We start from the raw sequence: 17,337 nt of genomic DNA on the forward strand, positions 1-17,337 counted from the left end.
TTTGTAGTCATGAGGGTGTAATGTAACTAATTTCCAAAGTTTAAAACCCTGTGTACTGCTGAGAGAAAGAGCTAACTGAGTCTAGATTCTGCTATGTTAAATTAAAAAAACAAAATAAAAAATAAAAAAACCCCCACAAAAACAAAAACAAACAAACAAAACAAAAAAAAACCAAACAAACAAAAAAAAACAAACAGAGAAGCTGCCCCTTGAATCCAGCAGCAGCAGAGAAACTGTTCCCGTCCTGTTCACTGAATTTATTGTTTGAAGTATGGGAACTACTGTTGTTACCATCTTGAAATTATATGCAGCAAGATAGTAAGCATCCTAATAGGGAATCCAGAGGAATCTGTGAGATCCAAAGGCAGCTGCATCCCTTTAAATAATGTCTCATCTTTACAGTGTGGAAATGCACAACAAAACCTGTATTTTCTGCCCTAGATACCAGCCTCATCTAGATAATTTTAACAGGAACATATATGGAATTAAGTGCCAAAACCTAGAATTTATCCGTTTGTTCATCTCTAAGTATATACTTACCACAATCAAAACATGAGTGGTTCTTCACTCAGTGCTACTCCTGTGATGTGCAGTGCCACATCTGTCTGCTCCCCTCTGTTTTAGCAGTGCCATTTGTAAATTCCTCCCCGATGGTCTGATAGCCTGAATAATGTCTGAATGACCTTAACACTGTTTGGGTGGTGAGGTGTGCAGGAAACTCAGTGTAATGCCATTCATGTGCAGTCTGTTCAAGGCTGCTTCTGCTTTAAGGCAGTATTTTGATTTGTTACTTTCAGGTGGGGAGTAGAAAGGCTTTTCTAACTTGTGTATACTTACTTGTCCAAAGACAGGCAGATTTTTCCAAGCAGATTTAGGCTAGAGTGGCATTCCCTTATCCATAGAGGCTTACCCTGTTGCCCGCTTCACTTTGGAGCTTGTGCTCTTTGTTTTCTCAGAGAGACACAGCTTCCAGCATGGATTCTGCTTCTCAAACCTGTTTTGTGTGACCAATCTTAACGCAATTCCCTCAAAGGATGTCTACCACAGCTTAACCAGATAGCTATAATCAGATAAATGTTAGTATGGCTATATAAATTTAAAGCACACACAGTTTTCTTGCAGTTGAGGTAGAGCTGGTGTAACACTTGGTAACATTTTCTCCTACTCAGAGTCTGGTATTAGCAGGAGAGAAACAAGTTTTATTCCTATTAAGGAAACCGACAAAGGCTCATATTTTTTCTTCTAATATTATTAGTTTAATCTTATGTAAGAATCAAGGCAGTCCTTTACATATTAAATTGCATCCACCCAGGCTTCATTTGGAATCTTGTGTTGCAACTGGAGCTTATCCAAACATAATACCAGTAACACTTAACGTCCTTAACAACAAAGGAAAATACAGTTAAACAATCTCATGTAGCAAAGTTGTTTGATATCCGCTAAACATGCTGTATTGTTTGAGCGTAGCATTGTGACCATGTCTGGGAAAGTAGCAGAGTACCACAGAAGGTTTATGGATTTATGTAGGAAAAGTGGGCAGAACAGGGCTTTTTCAACATGGCTGTGAATTATTTTTCTGTGATTGGAAACTGCAGCTACTAGAAAAGCAGCAAAACACCCAAGTCCTAAGCACACTAAACAAACCTTGCAGAAGCAGGCAGAGGAGAGTCCAGTCTGCAAGCCCTGCTTGCAGGGTGCCAGCTGTCCTACTCCTGCCTCACATAACCTCTTTCAGTGAGCCTTCATTCTGCAGAGGCATGTTCACATTTCAGGAGACCTGATGACCTCCAGCTGCCCCACATCTGGGACCTGAAAGCCTCACCCAGACCCTTCAGGCAGGGTCCTCTTGCTGTTCAGGGAGAGGTATGTCCCTCACCTGAAGTCCCAAGTCATTCCTCTGAGCAGTCACAGCCCCTAAAGAGAATCCTAGCTGAGTTTGGATAAGGGGGTGAAAGCAGGTTGCCAGATATGAGCTAAAGCTTATTTCTTGGACTGATTGGAGCAGATTCAGATGATGACCAAGATGACCAGAGGGCTGGAGCAGAGGCTGAGAGTATTGGGCTTGTTCAGCCTGAAGAAGAAAAGGCTCTGGGGAGAACTTATAGCAGCTCTCAGTACCAGAAAGGGCCTTCAAGAACACTGAAGAGGGACTTTTTACAAGGGCATGGAGTGATAGAACAAGTGGAAGTGGCTTTAAATGGAAAAGGAATAGATTAAGAATAGAAATTAGGAAGAAATTCTTTACTGTGGGGGTGATGAGGCTCTGGAAAGGTTGCCCAGAGAAATTGTGGCTGTTGCATCGCTGAAAGTGTTCAAGGACAGGGCCCTGAGCAACCTGATGAAGTGGGTGGCATCCCTTGTCATGGTGAGGCGTTAGAACTAAATGATGTTTAAGACCCCTTCCAACCCAAGTCTTTCTAGGATTCTGTGGTTCTTGCTTCTAGTTTTCCCCAGACTTCTCTTGCCTGCTTTTCTTCGTCCTGTGACCCAGGGAGACCAGTACCAGGAGCCCTTTATCAGCTGGGCTTACGTGTGCCAAGCTACCAGCACTGATTTGGGACTGTAGGAGTATTTGTTTTCAAGTTAGAGCATAAAGGCTTGTCTAAAACACCCAAAAATTGAAAGAGACACCAAAATTTTCTCTGTGTGTCAGGTTTTTTGGCAACTGAGAAACTCCACAAAGACTACTGTTTGTCTTTACACAGAGATAAATAATCAGATTGCTTTGGCAACAGCCAAGCTTTTATTCAGACATGAGCTTCACATATCTTTATGAATTTAGAAATCAGTTGGAATGCTGACCACTGGCATTTAATGACTTCCTGTTTTTGTCTAAAATGCTTTCTATAGATAAAAGCCTTAGTTTCTCCCTTTGCAGAGAGGCAGTGCACCATCTCTCTTCCGCAGTTACTAAACCAGGAACAAATTCCGTTTTTCTTGTTTTGAGGGATTCAAATGGATACAGATAAATTGCAACAGGATAAAGCTTTTGCTTTTATTTTTAGAATGCATTTTGCCCATTCCTCTTTGTAAGTTGTTCTTTAAAACCAAGTATGCTCTAAAAGAGGACTATTCAAACACCTTTGCAGATGTCAGTTGATAAATCCTCCTGGTCTCGTCCATTTGCATTAGCATTGGAGTTCTCCTTCAGAGATATCAGCTGTGGAATACTTGAGGGAGGCTGGATCAGCTGGCCAAAAAACAGTACACTAATTTGCAAGGCTGCAAGCATCAGTCAGCGAATTACATCGAGTTTTAACATGGGCTAGAGCTCAGCAAGCACCCATGAAATAAGCAGTTCAGTTCTGATGGCTTGCTACTGCCCAGTTTCATTTTCTCTTCAGTTAGCTTTATTTTGTTACTGGTTCTTCCCAGGCTTTTCTGCCTGTTTGCTGTTTCAAACTTCCAAAGCTTTAGATGCTACAGGGATACAAAAGTGCTTGGAGACCATGTGGTATTGGAAACACCCACATCTAGTGCCACACTCTGTGGAGAGGCCATCAGGTGGTGTCCAGGTGGGAAGACAGGCAGCAGATAGGATCTCCAGAAGGAAAGCCAGGAAGGAGTCTGAGTGTCAGCATACCCTGCCTCCAGCACATGGCAGTAAGCACTCGGGGAGTAAGCACAAGGTGCTGCAAAGAGCAAGCTCACAAAGATTCCCACAGATGCCACTTGTGTCTGGCTGAGGGATACCTGCTCTTCATCGCCTCTGGTCAGGACTTGCAAAGTGAATCAGGAAAAGAAATGGAAGGCATTGGCCCACCCTGAGGTAAGGGAAGGTATGATCACTGTAGATGCAGCCCTACTGCCCACAGGCGTTTTGTGTCTGAGTATGTCCATGCTCAGAGATGGTGGTCATGTGGCTAGTGGTGCCAGTGGAATTGTTGGCCAGTTGTTGTCATCAGCCCCCTGTGAAACACCATGATAGGTCAGATGTTTCTTCAGCTGATCCTTTGTGTAGCAGGTATGGGTGCCAAAGTGCATCTGGTTTAAAAGGAAGGCTTTGAGCTAAAGATTTCACCAAGATATTTGTGTCTTTTTCAATGATAAATTGTCAGGGGCAATGTGGTAATGTGAGTACTGGAAGAGAGCAGGTAGAGCAGAGGCCAGCCTGTAGCAAAGGAGTCTAGGTGCCAGCAGAAGTATCCTTTGTAGTCAAGATGGTGTGTCCACTTTGAAAGAGTTTTTTACTTGATTTTTTTCTGAAATGAAAGACGGTGATGAGGATTGAATGGATGAACAGACATAGGCAAAATACTAAGTAATAAGACCCAGAAGAAGGTGATGCTAACATACACAGGACTTCATTCTTTGGCGTTGAGGCTTGCTGCTCCTCCCAGCCCAGCTAGAGCATAGGCAGAGCCCCAAAGCTGCTTTCATGTTAAGTCATTAACATGTTCTAAACCAGACAAATGTGTGAAGATGGAAGGAGATGGGTTCCTCAGAGTAGGTTTGTTGACAAAGATAGCCATGCCTTAAACACAAAAAAAAATTCTGTGCACCTTCAAAGGTAAAGACAGATGTTTAAAGCAGACACATTCTGAATTCCTGCTGAGAAGAGGAAACACGTTTTTGAGAAAGACATGGTTTCTCTGTTCCTACACAATCCAGCCATTATTTTGTACAAAGTCTGGCCAAACCTGCTAGCTGAAAATCCCAGAACAAGATTCAGCTAGAGGTTGGATTGTGCCTGTGCAGGTAGCTGTGGAAAAGGTAGGAAATCAGGGATCTGATGCAATAGTAGCAGAACCAGTTTATTCTAAAATCCCTTTACAAACCATGGGTGCAGTAGATTGAAAAATCTCCCAAACCTGTCAGTTATGGAATTCATGTGGACTTAAGATATTAGATAAAGCCGAGGATAAGGTTTTATCTATAACTTACACATTTAGAACTGCTCTGCTCCCATGAAACTACAACACGGATCTGTAGGGATGGGGATAATATATAGTGTTATGAAAGACAAGCTGGTGGCTTTTATCACCCAGCTCTTCTCATATGTTCTCTAGTTGTATCTTCTCTCTTATGTGCTCACGTTCTCTTGCTTCAAATCATCTTAGAGAAGTGTATGTATAAGATAGTGTTGCATGAGTATGAACGTAGTTTTTATTTACCTTTGCATTGTTTCTCACTTCCTGTTTTGAACTGCTATCCCCTCTTTCTTTCTGGAGATATCTCCTCTTTCTTTCACACACAGCCCCACCAGATAAATATTTGGCTTGAAACACAAAGGCACCCATGGTGTTAAAGTCTCCCAGACGCACGTCAGCGAAGGCAGAATTTTACAATCAATCAAAAACTGCAGAAGGAGTGTGCTATGAATCTCTCACTCTTTCAGAATTCACGCAGCTCCCTTAAATAAAGACACCTTGAAAAAATGAAGCTGTTCTGATAGCACCTTTTTCAACATAGCCAATCTTACTGGTACCCTGTAGGCAGCTCTCCCCTAACTGGGGTATTTTTCAAGGACTTTCCTTCAATGTTATCCTCCTCAAGTCTTTTGGAGTCTGTGGATGGAGAGGCAAGACTTTCATATATGAACTTCTTCAGACTTTGCCAAGTTTTGCATACAATTATTTAAAATTTATTAATTTGATCCAAATGTGGCAGTCACATTTTACTTCTTCACACGAAAATTCCATGAGTGGAAGCAAACATTACCCCATTTTAATTATTTCCAGCAGAAAATGCAAAAAACACAACAGTATTTTCATCCACCAAGGACTATTAGCTATACTGTAGTAGTGTTTTGTCAAAACTGGGGAAAATTAGGTCAGATTAGAATTAGAAGAATCTCTCCTACACTCTGTATGTTTACAGCATGATAAATGCTCTTCATGATCTTTGGCGTCTATAATCATTCATTCATTTTAGATTTCATGCTGTCATATTTGTGTCAGGGGAAAGCAGGACATAGCTGTAAATAAGCAATATTGCTTGCAGTGCTTGTCTCTACTCATGCTATGCACAAGATAATGCTCAGAAGATAATGCTCAGTGTGATAAGAAGGATTATTGATACAGTTTACAGATGGCTAGGACATGAAGAAGTGTAGTTGTGCTGCAGCTAATGAGCTTGCGTCTCAGCTAGCATAGCAAGTAGCTTTCCCTGCTAAGGGTGGGATTATATCAGAATGTGGAAAATGCCAGACACTTTTGCAGCCCTTTTTGGCTATGGTTTTGTTAATTAAAACAATCGTTCTCCCAGAGCATTGCTTTTAGCTTGCACCAAGTGCAGAAGGACTCTTCTCCGTGCTGGTAGCTGTGATAACAGTGATAGCAGTGATGTTCGATGTCCTTTCGTCTCCCAGTCACCATTGTCCCAGAGAAGGGGGGGTGCGGTTGCCTGTCACAAATGCCACTCTGAGGGCAGCAGGGGATTTGGAGAGGACAGTGAGTGGACAAGAGTAGGAGGGGAACAGCAGCAGATTGTAAATATTCCTGCAGTTCAGTTGGAATGGATGTTTTCTGTCTTTGATATGCTAGTTCCTTATCCTATTCCTGTAATCTTAAAAAAACTGCAAACACAGGAGAGACTTTTTTTTCTTCTCTCACTGCCTAAAAGAGGCCCTTTCAATATTTTTCCTCTCCACATAGACTGAGGAATTTGCAGGGTGAGTGTGAGCCTGTGCCAGATATCAGGGTTAACACACAAGATGAATAAAAGAGAGCACATGAAAGGGACACAGTGTGGTTAAGGCAGAGAAGAAGGGTGTTTCAGAATAGGTGTGCATTGACAAGAGCTACATCCCTCTGGAGCCTCTGAAGGACAGCAGTGTGTGACTTGGCAGAAACAGAACTGCTCCTTTTATTTTGCTCTGTTGAGTTAGAGGAAAACAAACAGAATAAACACAGACATAGGCTCTCCAAGGCAAAAGACAAAAAAAAAAAAAAAAAAAAAAAGATCTAAAAAGAAAAGAGTGCTGCTTAGGAAACACTTTGCCTGCAAACACAAGAAGTTTCATGACTAGCCATCCAGTCTGGTATCCTAGTAATCAGTGACTAGTTCATCAGTGTTTATTCTTGTGTAGCTTATTTCTTTTCCACTGCTGTTTTTTGGAGTTGTTTTCTCTTTTGTTCTTGTACTCACTGATTTTTGTGTGATTTATCATGGCTGGTTTCATATGCCTACTGCCTACAGCAGTTTTTCTCTCTTGCAATCAAACCTTGCTGTGAGGCCTTGTCTCATTTACCCAAGGGTTTCCAACAACCAGCTATCATGGAAACATAATCTGCACTGATGCACCAGACAAGGGTTCAAGACAGATGTGATGTAATCATATCATGGTCATTGGAAAGCCCCCAGTGGACTTCTACCACAGCTCTGCAAGGAGTTTCATTTCTCATTGGGATGAGAGGTATCACACAGCAGCAGAAAATTAGACTAGGTCATAAATGCTTTTTTGTAACTCTTCTTGGTCCGTAGGGACCCTTCAATCTTTTAAGGAGATGTGCTATTTCTCTGGTTCCCTCAAGCTTTCCTGTCTAATGGCTAGCCATTCACCACTCAACCTGATGGGCATTTCTTCACCCAGCCCTCTGTGGCCTGACCCTGAGGACAGACCTTGGCCATGCTCCATGGGGATGTTCCTTCTGCTGCAACTGAAGAGCTCATTTAGCTTCTTGCAGTGCCATTGCCTTCAAAGGAGTGCCAGGGCTGGAGGTGATATCCCAAGGGGCTCTCTGTCCAGGCATCAGTGCTCTTCAGCCACCCAAGGACATAAAGTCTGCACTTTTTTTCCAGTACCTTGGGTTCTCCTAGTTCCATGGTATGACTATGACACATCCACAAAGGTTCAAGTCACTGAATGCAACAGATCTGCTTTATGTGTCCTTGTAATTTAGGTATGACTGAGTTTATAAAATGTTAAGACACACCTGGAAATTTCTAATGCTCTACTTTAGGCTGCTCACAGTTCTGATTCTGAGCAGAAAAACATCAATATTTTGGTGTGTGCTTAAGGTTCTCCAGTATATGACAGCAGGAAGCTTTTGGATGTCACTGTTTTATTAAATGTGATAATTTTAGATCTTCATCCTTAGTGAAGTCAATTCACAACAGGTTTCTGAGAGGGGAAGAATTTAATCTCACTTCCAGCTTACTTCAACAAATATTTTAAATAACAGAAAAAAAAATTCAATCCTTGTTTTCTTTCCAGAAGAAGAATTCCATGTTTAACAAATGAAGTTTCCTAAAACTGAAGACTTAAGAGCCTTAAATTTATGTTTTCCTTTGTACCTAACTCAAACACACCTTATCGTGAGTGATGCTTCTCAGTATTTTCCAGTGTACCAACAGTTAAATAAGAAGTGAGCTAATCTGAGGCATTTTTGTGTCACCATTTACAAGCACTTAATAAGCTGCCAGAGCCATTAGCATGGGGGAATGCTTTGCTAGGAGCAGAAGGGTGACAACTTGCACAATAGTGACTTCCTTCCAGAGCTGGCTGGGAAGACAACCTTTTTTTTTATTATTTTTCAGTGTAGCTTGAGCTGCACAGAGCAATCAGTTGGTTGCTCAACCACAGTCCACTTTTTCTCGAGTGCAGCCTATCAAGCCTCAGCCTGTAGGTTATCAGACCTGTGTCTGAGATACTGAGGAGCCCAGAGAGGCTCAGGAACTCCATCTGAGACAAGTGTTCCATGCAGTGGGCTGCATGTGGATTTTTCTGGATGACTTTGGGACTTTCTCAGGAGCAAATTCCTATCTGCCTCACCACAGAGCTTCTTGTTGCTGTTTCTAACATATCAAAAATTATGCCAACAGAATGTTCTGCTATTCCTCAGCAACAGATTAAATTTTTAAAAAATTGGAAAATTGGAAGCTTTCAATTGCAGCTTTGAACAATGCTATGAGAGCTTTCCTGCTAGCTCCATTGTTTCCACATGGGAATTTTCTGCTACGGGCCTGGTGAGGATGCTGTCATTGTCTTTTGTTCTTCACTGTGGATCCCATGACTTGCAGTGTTTCCATCTCTGATGTTTTTCTCACAAGGCAGCCTATAGTGAAGAAAATACATTCTTAAGCTAGGGCAGAGTCCACTGCTGCCTTACTAGCTAGGAGGCTGAACATGCACAATTTCAACAGTGAGTGGTTGAATTTGAATTATTGACTTGGTTTCTGCAAAAACCAAACTCATCAGAGCTTTTCTGTGCAGGGGGCAGATTCTATCAGCATGGACAATACTGCAAATAAAGAGATGCAATTTTCTACTCTTATGGCAACAGGTACAAGGAAGGGGCAAAAGCTTGTAGTTCTTTGCACTACAAAACGGGTAGTTTTGTAGTTTCAAGTACGGGTTTCAAGTGCTCTTTTCTAGGACTGCTGGAATCCAAAAGGACTGCAGAAAAAGGCTACGATGTGGGTTCATGTATTTGATGCCACCTCAACACGGGAGAGCTTCATCCCCATGCTGCCAAATTGCTGCCAGAAATCTTAGCAAAGTCATTTGGTGAGAGGGCTCAGTGCTTTGCACTGGCAGCTGGCGATTCACCCCCCAATTTCTTTCCACTGGCGAGCTTTGTTGGTCAGCAAAGTGATAGGCATTGAGTGGCACTATTAATTGCAAGCATCAGGATGCTTTTTGGTGTGTACAAAGCCCGTGTGTGTGGTTTCCTGGTTAGTAACCAGTGTCTGTCACCTGGCATATATTGCAGGCTTGCAGACCCCTTTGGAAAAATCTTCTTCTATTTGATCTAAATGGGTTTGCTTGTCCAAACAGAAAGGTGTTTGCACAGCTTACAGTTGCCACTGCCCAAGCTGTAAATTGCTAGCACCTTCTTGGCAGGCATGGCAAAGAGTCTGCATGCTTTAGGAACTGACTTAGCTGCTAGTCCTGCAAGAGACCATCACTGAAGGAAAAACGGGAGCAGTATGTAAACAAATAAATACCACAGTGACAGGAGAACCAGTTTGAAACAGCATTCACTGGTTAGTGCTGGGAAGTCCTTATTGCTGCTGCCTGTGCTAATCCTGCTCAGCGATGATAACATGTTGGTTTCCACCTCAGTAAAGCAGCCTGGAAAATCTCAGGAGCCTGGTCTTTGTTCTGACATGATTGGTGTGTAAGGGTTTCCCCAGCAGTGCTTATATTGAAAGCCTCTCTAACTCTGCAAGGAGTTACAATCTTCCTTTAATTCAGTACTCCCAATAAAGTACAAGGCATTTGATTTAATTTCTGCATTGAGCTCTGAATTTTGTTCTAGGCTTTGTTCTCCTCAGAGCTTTGGAAAATAGAGAAAGGAAGGGGGAAGCATTTTAATCGGTGTAAGACCCTTTGGCTTTGACACTATTGAAGCCTGATGGGCCTCTGAATTTCGATTGAATAGAGCCCTAAGAAAATAAGTAGATCCGTTGAAGGATGTCATTTCAGTGCAAGAAGGACGTGTGTTTAGGACTTTCCATTACATAATGGGGCTGAAACGGGTTAACAAGACCCAGGCTTTCTTTTTCTTGAGAATTGCTGCCTGCACCACTCTTTTTCTATTACTGATGTTTCAGTCACAGCACTCATAGAGAGGTTTTCTTTGTTGTTATTAGTTTGAGAAGTAAATTGCAGTATTGTTTCTCCTGATCAAGAGATTGGTTAGTCAGAGTCTCTAACTGAAGGGAAAAAATGTTCCTCATTATCAACTTTAAATGTAAATGTATTTGCCAAGCAGAGTTTCAAATGGGGGGGGGTCTGGGGTGTGTCTTGTTCTTTTGATGTGCTGCCCATAACCATTTACAGATCTTTGAAAGGCATCCCTCTCATCGGGTCAGTGAAAAGAGAGTGTGGGAACAACGTTCTTGAAAGAGAAAATTAACCATTGCTGCTTCTGTCTGGATGGTTCTTGTGGTGTTTTGATGAGTAATGGTGCATTAGTATATTTGTAGACTTTGTCCATTTTTTCTCTTTGTAGGTGCTTTCATAATCTGCTGGACCCCAGGATTAGTCTTGCTGCTCCTCGATGTTTGCTGTCCCCAGTGCAATGTCCTGGCCTATGAAAAATTCTTCCTGCTCCTGGCAGAGTTCAACTCTGCCATGAACCCCATCATCTACTCTTACCGGGACAAGGAGATGAGTGCGACGTTCAAGCAGATCCTCTGCTGCCAGCGCAGTGAGAGCACCAATGGCCCCACCGAAGGCTCGGATCGGTCGGCGTCCTCCCTCAACCACACCATCCTGGCTGGCGTCCACAGCAATGACCACTCCGTGGTGTGAAGCCACAGCCAGCCCTGTGACCCACAAAGAGCAGCAGGCGACGCAGTGGGGCGGGGCAGGTGCAGGGGCCCGGGGAAGGTAACCCACTCACCTTTTCTCAAACACTAATGGACTACAAGAGCATCTTTTCCAGGGGCCCGACATACCAGCGCAGACTGCCCTGTCCACACCATTGGCCATGCTGCAAAGACTTTGAATTCTACTTTGAAAAAGTAGAACGTAGTTGCTTTGCAGAGAAGGTCATCAATAGCCCATGGAAAGCCTGGCTGAGACTTTGTTGGACTTTGCTGCATCTTGGTGCCAGTCTGAATCAACTCTGATTAATTAAGCTTATACCTGCTTCACTGCATTTACATGTAGCCACTTAGTATTTTTTAAAAGGGAGTAAAGGGGATAAAAATATGCCTATCATTTAATAGACATGTAATATCTATCACCATCAGCATGCTTGTGATGAACATTTTCTGTGCAGGGAGTAAAACTGTGCTCTAGTCTTTGTATCCTTAGCCACACTGTCATAACTACAGTAAAAAGAAAAGTATTTTTTTCTAACACAGGCAACAGGAAGATGAGGGAAACTGACTCTTCTTACCTTCTTACTGGAGTTAGAGAATGCATGTTCTGTGTGTATGCAGATTGTTTTAATTATGAAAAAAAAAAAAAGCTCTTTGTAAAGTCTGCTGGAAAGTAGAAAAGCATAGACTGTATTCCAGTGTTTGTTTAGATTATGAAATAAACAGTACTTTAGTCACAATGTATATAAGGTTCTTCTTTGAAGTGCAGTATGAAATCTGAAACATGTGAGGGGTACCAAGTTTTTTATGGACAAGTTCTTAAAGTAGGACACATCCCTAAGGCTCTAAAAGGGCTACAGTCAGGTTGGTAGATTGCAAAAATTGTATTTATGGCATGTTCTTGGAATGCTTTTCTCATTCATGGCAAAAAGCGTACGCATTTTTAATAGGGAAAAAAGGTATGTATTTATGGAACCTTTCTTGTAATAGAAAACAAAACACCTTCTGCATTTTGCACTGAGAAGTATTTGTAGGATACCACTCAAGTGATGCCCCCTCCATTTCAAAAGCAGTGGGCTACTAAGAGCCAAGGTACAATTTTATGTTGTAAAGTCAACACTTTACAAGGTAGTCATCCATTGCAAATGACTGGACCATATTACAGTTAATAGCCACACAAGTACACTGTTATAAATACCTAAGCTAACAGGTGTTTTTTTTAATATGAGACTGTTATGAAGAGAAATGTCCCTCATGTGAATATCAGTTGCCAAGAATCACTGATATTAAACAAAACTCCTTAACAGGGATAAACGTGAGCAAAGGTGGGATCTTGCTGATAAAAAACTTGGGACCTCTTCCTGGGAAACTGTGTGTTCTCCTAACAATGTAAAATATATCAACAGTAACCTCCGGGCGCTGTTTTCATCATTGTAAGTTGTCTCTATAACTAAAAGAAGAAAACAAACAAAACAAAAAAATAAAAGCCCCCGCCCCCCCCCAAACCCCACAAAAAAAACCCCCAAAACCCCCATATATATATATATTCTTCATTATACCATACTGGAATGTAACTTAAGGGATGATATTCTCCCACTTGGGCAGGGAAAAAATGGAGGATAGAGGGTCAACCCAGCAAAATCCAGTCTTTTCAGCATCTCTTGATTTGAAGAGATGCTTGGATTTTAAATTGCTTGGAATAGGCAGTTCCTTGCTGAGAGAGGGAAGCGAAACAAGTGAACAAAGCCTGCCTCCACTGAATAAAGTGAGAGTTTTGACTGCTTTCAGTAAAACTGAAATCCACCTGAACTGTCGAGCTAGTTTTGCATGGACACTGTGGAAGGTGGGATAGGCAGAGAGAATAAACGTAGCACTATCTGCCACCTGACGAAGGTTTTGAATATATCCACTTGCTTTGAACAAAACTAGTCTTTTTGTTTTGTCTGTATTTGACAGCAAGTCAAATGTGTGAACGAATGTTATGAATGTAAAGATTGATTTGGTTTTATTCACAGAACTATACTGAGAAACAGAAGAACAGGCTGTATGAATTTTTCATTTAAAAGCATCTGCTTGCTAATCCGCTCATAATTTTTCCTTAGTGCCTGCTTGATACTTGAACTAGTGCAGGTAAGCAGAAGAAAGAAGAGGGTAAGACTGCCTCCAAAGACAGGGGACATCTGACTAAAAATAATTTCCTTTTTTCAAGAGTGCTTGGAATTCCTTTCTTCCTTGGATCCAATGCAAGAGCACTTTTTCCTGTTCCTAACATCCCCACAAAAGTAGAAAATCATAGACACTTTATTCTAGGGTTTGGGGGTTTTGGGGCTGAGGGGTTGCCCTTTCCAAGTGTTCTTTTCACTGCTGTTTGCATGCTTTTATTGAATCTCATCTGGATAGGGTGGGAGGATGATGTTACAAGATAGCAGCAAATCATTCAGCCTAGTTTAACCTGCTGGAAGTCTGGGGGTTTTGAGAAGCCATGGGTGAATAACTTGAAAACAGGGGTGATGTAGTTGTTTGAGACTTGGGCGGGTCCAGAGGCCTCTTGTGAAGACAGATGCCCAAGGAGATTTTCTGTTATCGCTGTGATTGTGACAAATGGCAGTTGCTGTCCAGGTACTTTCATTGATCAGCCCAAGGAGTCACTCAACAACTCAAGAAGCTGAACCTTTTGAACTCCTAGCAGCAGTTAAATTTCAGTTGTCAGGTATATTAATCCGGGAGCATGTCTGACAACAGACATGTGGCTTTTCTTCTAGAAGGTGAAAAGCAATGTGTCAGATCAAATGCAACAGGAGAAACATTGCTTGTGCAATTCTGCTAGAGGAACTCACTGAGCATATGGCTGCTGTATAAAAATTTGATTAGTGCTTTGTGTTGTTGACATGTTGTTCCTATATCCTTAAGAAATCTGATCTGTGAATTGAGTAGTTCTTTGCAAGTTAATGAAATTAAAGCTCCAGTGAGCAAAGAGAATAAAAACCAGAGCCTGGGATAGAAGGATTCATTTACTGTGTTCCTTAGAATGGTTCCCAGCCGTTTGTTTTCATCTCAGAATTTTTTAAAGTTTTTCTCCTCTATTCAGATTTTCCAGCCTCATTGCACAGTTGTAGAACTCATTTCTGCTATGTGAAAACATGGTGCAAAGTACTTAGGGAAAAAGATTGCCCCACTTATTTTTACTTATCTCAAATTCTTTGAAAGGTTTTAGAACACTTCTTAAAATACCAACAATCCTCCCATAGTCATTAAAATTCTTTTGTTGCTGATTGCCTCTGGTCCAAGTAAATCCTCTTGAAGTTCAAATATAATGGTGTTTGTGTCAGCAATTGTAGTGGTGGAGAGTTGTGTATTAAAAGGAATATCATTTGCAGATCAAGGAAAATGTGTTTTTCTACTTCATGTATTTTCAGTGGCAGTACAAATCTGAAAACTAATTTAAAAGATGGCCTTTGAATTTTAATTCCCTGTTGCTGTGATATATAGACAGGCTAGGTAACCCATTGGTCAGAAAAAGCACAACTTTTTAATAGAAGATTGAAAATATATCCTACGTATGTTTGACACATTGGTTTTCTTGTCACAGCTTTTTTTCTGGGATCCCTTGGCAGCTTCAGGCAGGCTTCTGACCGAGATACTAAAAGCTGGGCAGGTAGAAAAGAGGGCAGACCAAAAAAAGGCTTTTTCCCGAAAATTAAGCATGCCTCTCTGTCCATAGTGCACCAGTAAAAGAGATTTTTTAAATAACTGCAGCAAGATTTACCTTTTTTTTTATCTTGCCTTTGCCAAATAGTCTCAGCTGTAGCAGCATTTAAACAAGTGGGCGACAAAGGCTCAGAGTAGGCCACTTGGCCAAAAGGAAAGGCAGGCTTGCTATCTTCATGGGGCAAACTAAGCCTGGATAACTTGGATGTCAAAGAGAAAAGGACGTGTCTTATGTCTAGTGTTTTAGTTCTCCTTCCTCTGCTAAGTAACTTCTCAATATCAACATAAATTTATCCCAGTATGGGACTGCACTCTATGGATTATCTTTTGATCTGTACTGGTGTGGTGGGCAGGGGTTTAACCATGGCCAGAAATTCAAGTGAGCTCTGCTTCTGAAGGAGGTTTTGTAGCTTTTTCTGACCTTTGTGTTGCCCCAGAATTATGCTACCAGATACCATACCTAACTGCTGTAGAGCCATCTGGGGTTTCTGTCAGTGACACTGTGGCAGCCAGATCTGTCTGCTGTGGGTATTCACAGACAAAAAACGTGCAGCTTTTTCTGTGAAAGAAATAAAAGTCCACCCTGCAGATTGCTCTTCCCAGGTGGGCTAAAAAGAACACCACCAGATGGAGAAGCAATGATGTGAACTCCCCTGGTCTGTGTTTTGGTCTGTGTGAATCAAGGTGATGCAAAGCAGAGTGGGCAAAGGCATTTCTCTAGGGCATTGTCCCTACCCGTGCAGAGGTGTGACCCCATCCCTGGCGTCCCTGTCATTGTTCTGGGTCCCTTCTGACTGGGAGACTGCACGTAGCTGGCAGAGGTCAGTCTTAGCAAACTGGCTGTTTTTTTCCACTTGCTGCAGAGGTAAATACAGTCTTTTCCTTTTTCTGGTCCTGTTAAGAGCTTTCCTGTTATTGCAAGTGTACCCGTCATGTCCTTTCAAACCAGTTCTTGCTGTGAGGCATCAGTCTGTGCTATACACTGATGTCTGTAAGGAGGGGATTTGCAACTGCAATCTCATTTGTTCAGACAAATTGCTTGGGCTTTCCCATTTGATTGGAAGTAGAGTTAGCTTAAAAAGTACTGACACCCACACCTGTCTAGCCACAGCTCCTTAAGAAAATATGCCCTTATCTTTCCTTCATTTTTCTCTTAGAGGATTTTCTATTCACCCAGCTCCTCTTTTCTAAATCTATCAAGGAGAAAAAAATAGGTTGATATTTAAAGAAAACAAACAAAGTACCCAAACCAAAACAAAAAATTACAAGAAATCCCTCAAAAAACAAACTGAAAAAACCCACAAGAAAGAAACAGAGCAAGGCTATTACATTATGCTGCTGTCTTCTGCGGTACATGGAAATCCAACACACTTATAGCTGCCAGCATTTTAACAAGAGCCTCCATGAAATGTTCCCATTTGCCTGTGATAAAATTCTGATAACCAGAAGTGTATGTGGGAGACTCAGGAATCTGTTAATTTTTCCTGTTTAAATAAAGCCGTTTGTAATTCAAAAGTATTGAGAGAGCCAATGAGCTTTGGCAAACAATTTTGTTACTAAGTGCACTTACTGTAAATGTTTAGAGGTTGTATCCAGTACAATAAAGTATTTGGCATGTGTAATATGGAGTGTGAAAGAAATACCCTTTTTCGGGAGAGCTGGTATTTTTGGATGTGGAGGGGAATCAATCAAAAATTGTATTGAGGCAGAGGCTTGTCTCTTACAGGAGATAGCATGGGTCAAAAACACAGGGACAGCAAAGGGACAGGTTATTTCCAGTAAACCATTTAATCCATTCTGTTTGTGATTCTTATATGCTCACCTTCCTTTCTTTGAGGTCTATGTTTGCATCATCTAACTTCAGATGTCGTTGTGTTGCTATAGAGAAAGCATTTTTTTCACAGAAAAAACAAACTTATTGCTTCTTTCCCTCTTCCTATTCCTTCCCTTCTCCCTCTGCTCTCTTCCTTTCCCTTTTGTCTTCACCTTCCTTTTCTTTTTTTTTTGTGCATGGACATGTTTCTCCTACAACGTGTCCCCAGTTTTGATTTAACCATTGAAGGTTAACCTAAACCAGATCTGGTTGGCTTATGCATGGAAATGAATGTGTCCACACATAGATCTGCATAGCCATAGGAAGAGGGCAGAAGTGAAATAAAAAATATTCTTTCAGTGCTTTTAGAGTATAGCTCTTTAAAACTCTATTTTTCTGCTGAATCTTATCTCACATTTTGAAGAAAAAGAGACTTATGTAAAGGGCTCATTAGCCCCCTGCCTTTTGTTAGAGAAGGCAATCACACACTGATAGAAGCAAAGTGTCTGCTTCAGCAAAATGATTGAAAAAAGTTGGTGTTCCTAATCACTCTAAGCATTATTAAATACAAAAATAAAAAATGAGAAGAGTTCAAGTTT

General features: G+C 41.5%; 1 protein-coding gene across 2 annotated transcripts in view; it reads left to right on the plus strand.

The window, feature by feature from the left end:
- Window positions 1-16,547, plus strand: part of LPAR1 (lysophosphatidic acid receptor 1) — a 74,395-nt gene extending 57,848 nt beyond the window's left edge. For both annotated transcript variants that reach the window (XM_014884097.2, XM_088157119.1), the window contains exon 4: window positions 10,902-16,547. In XM_014884097.2, coding sequence (XP_014739583.1) covers window positions 10,902-11,203 — 302 coding nt within the window. In that variant the 3' untranslated portion in view covers window positions 11,204-16,547. The remainder of the gene's footprint in view (window positions 1-10,901) is intronic.
- Window positions 16,548-17,337: the final 790 nt, after the last annotated feature.

This window comes from Sturnus vulgaris, chromosome Z (assembly GCF_052056855.1).
Source record: "Sturnus vulgaris isolate bStuVul1 chromosome Z, bStuVul1.hap1, whole genome shotgun sequence".
NCBI lineage: Eukaryota > Metazoa > Chordata > Aves > Passeriformes > Sturnidae > Sturnus > Sturnus vulgaris.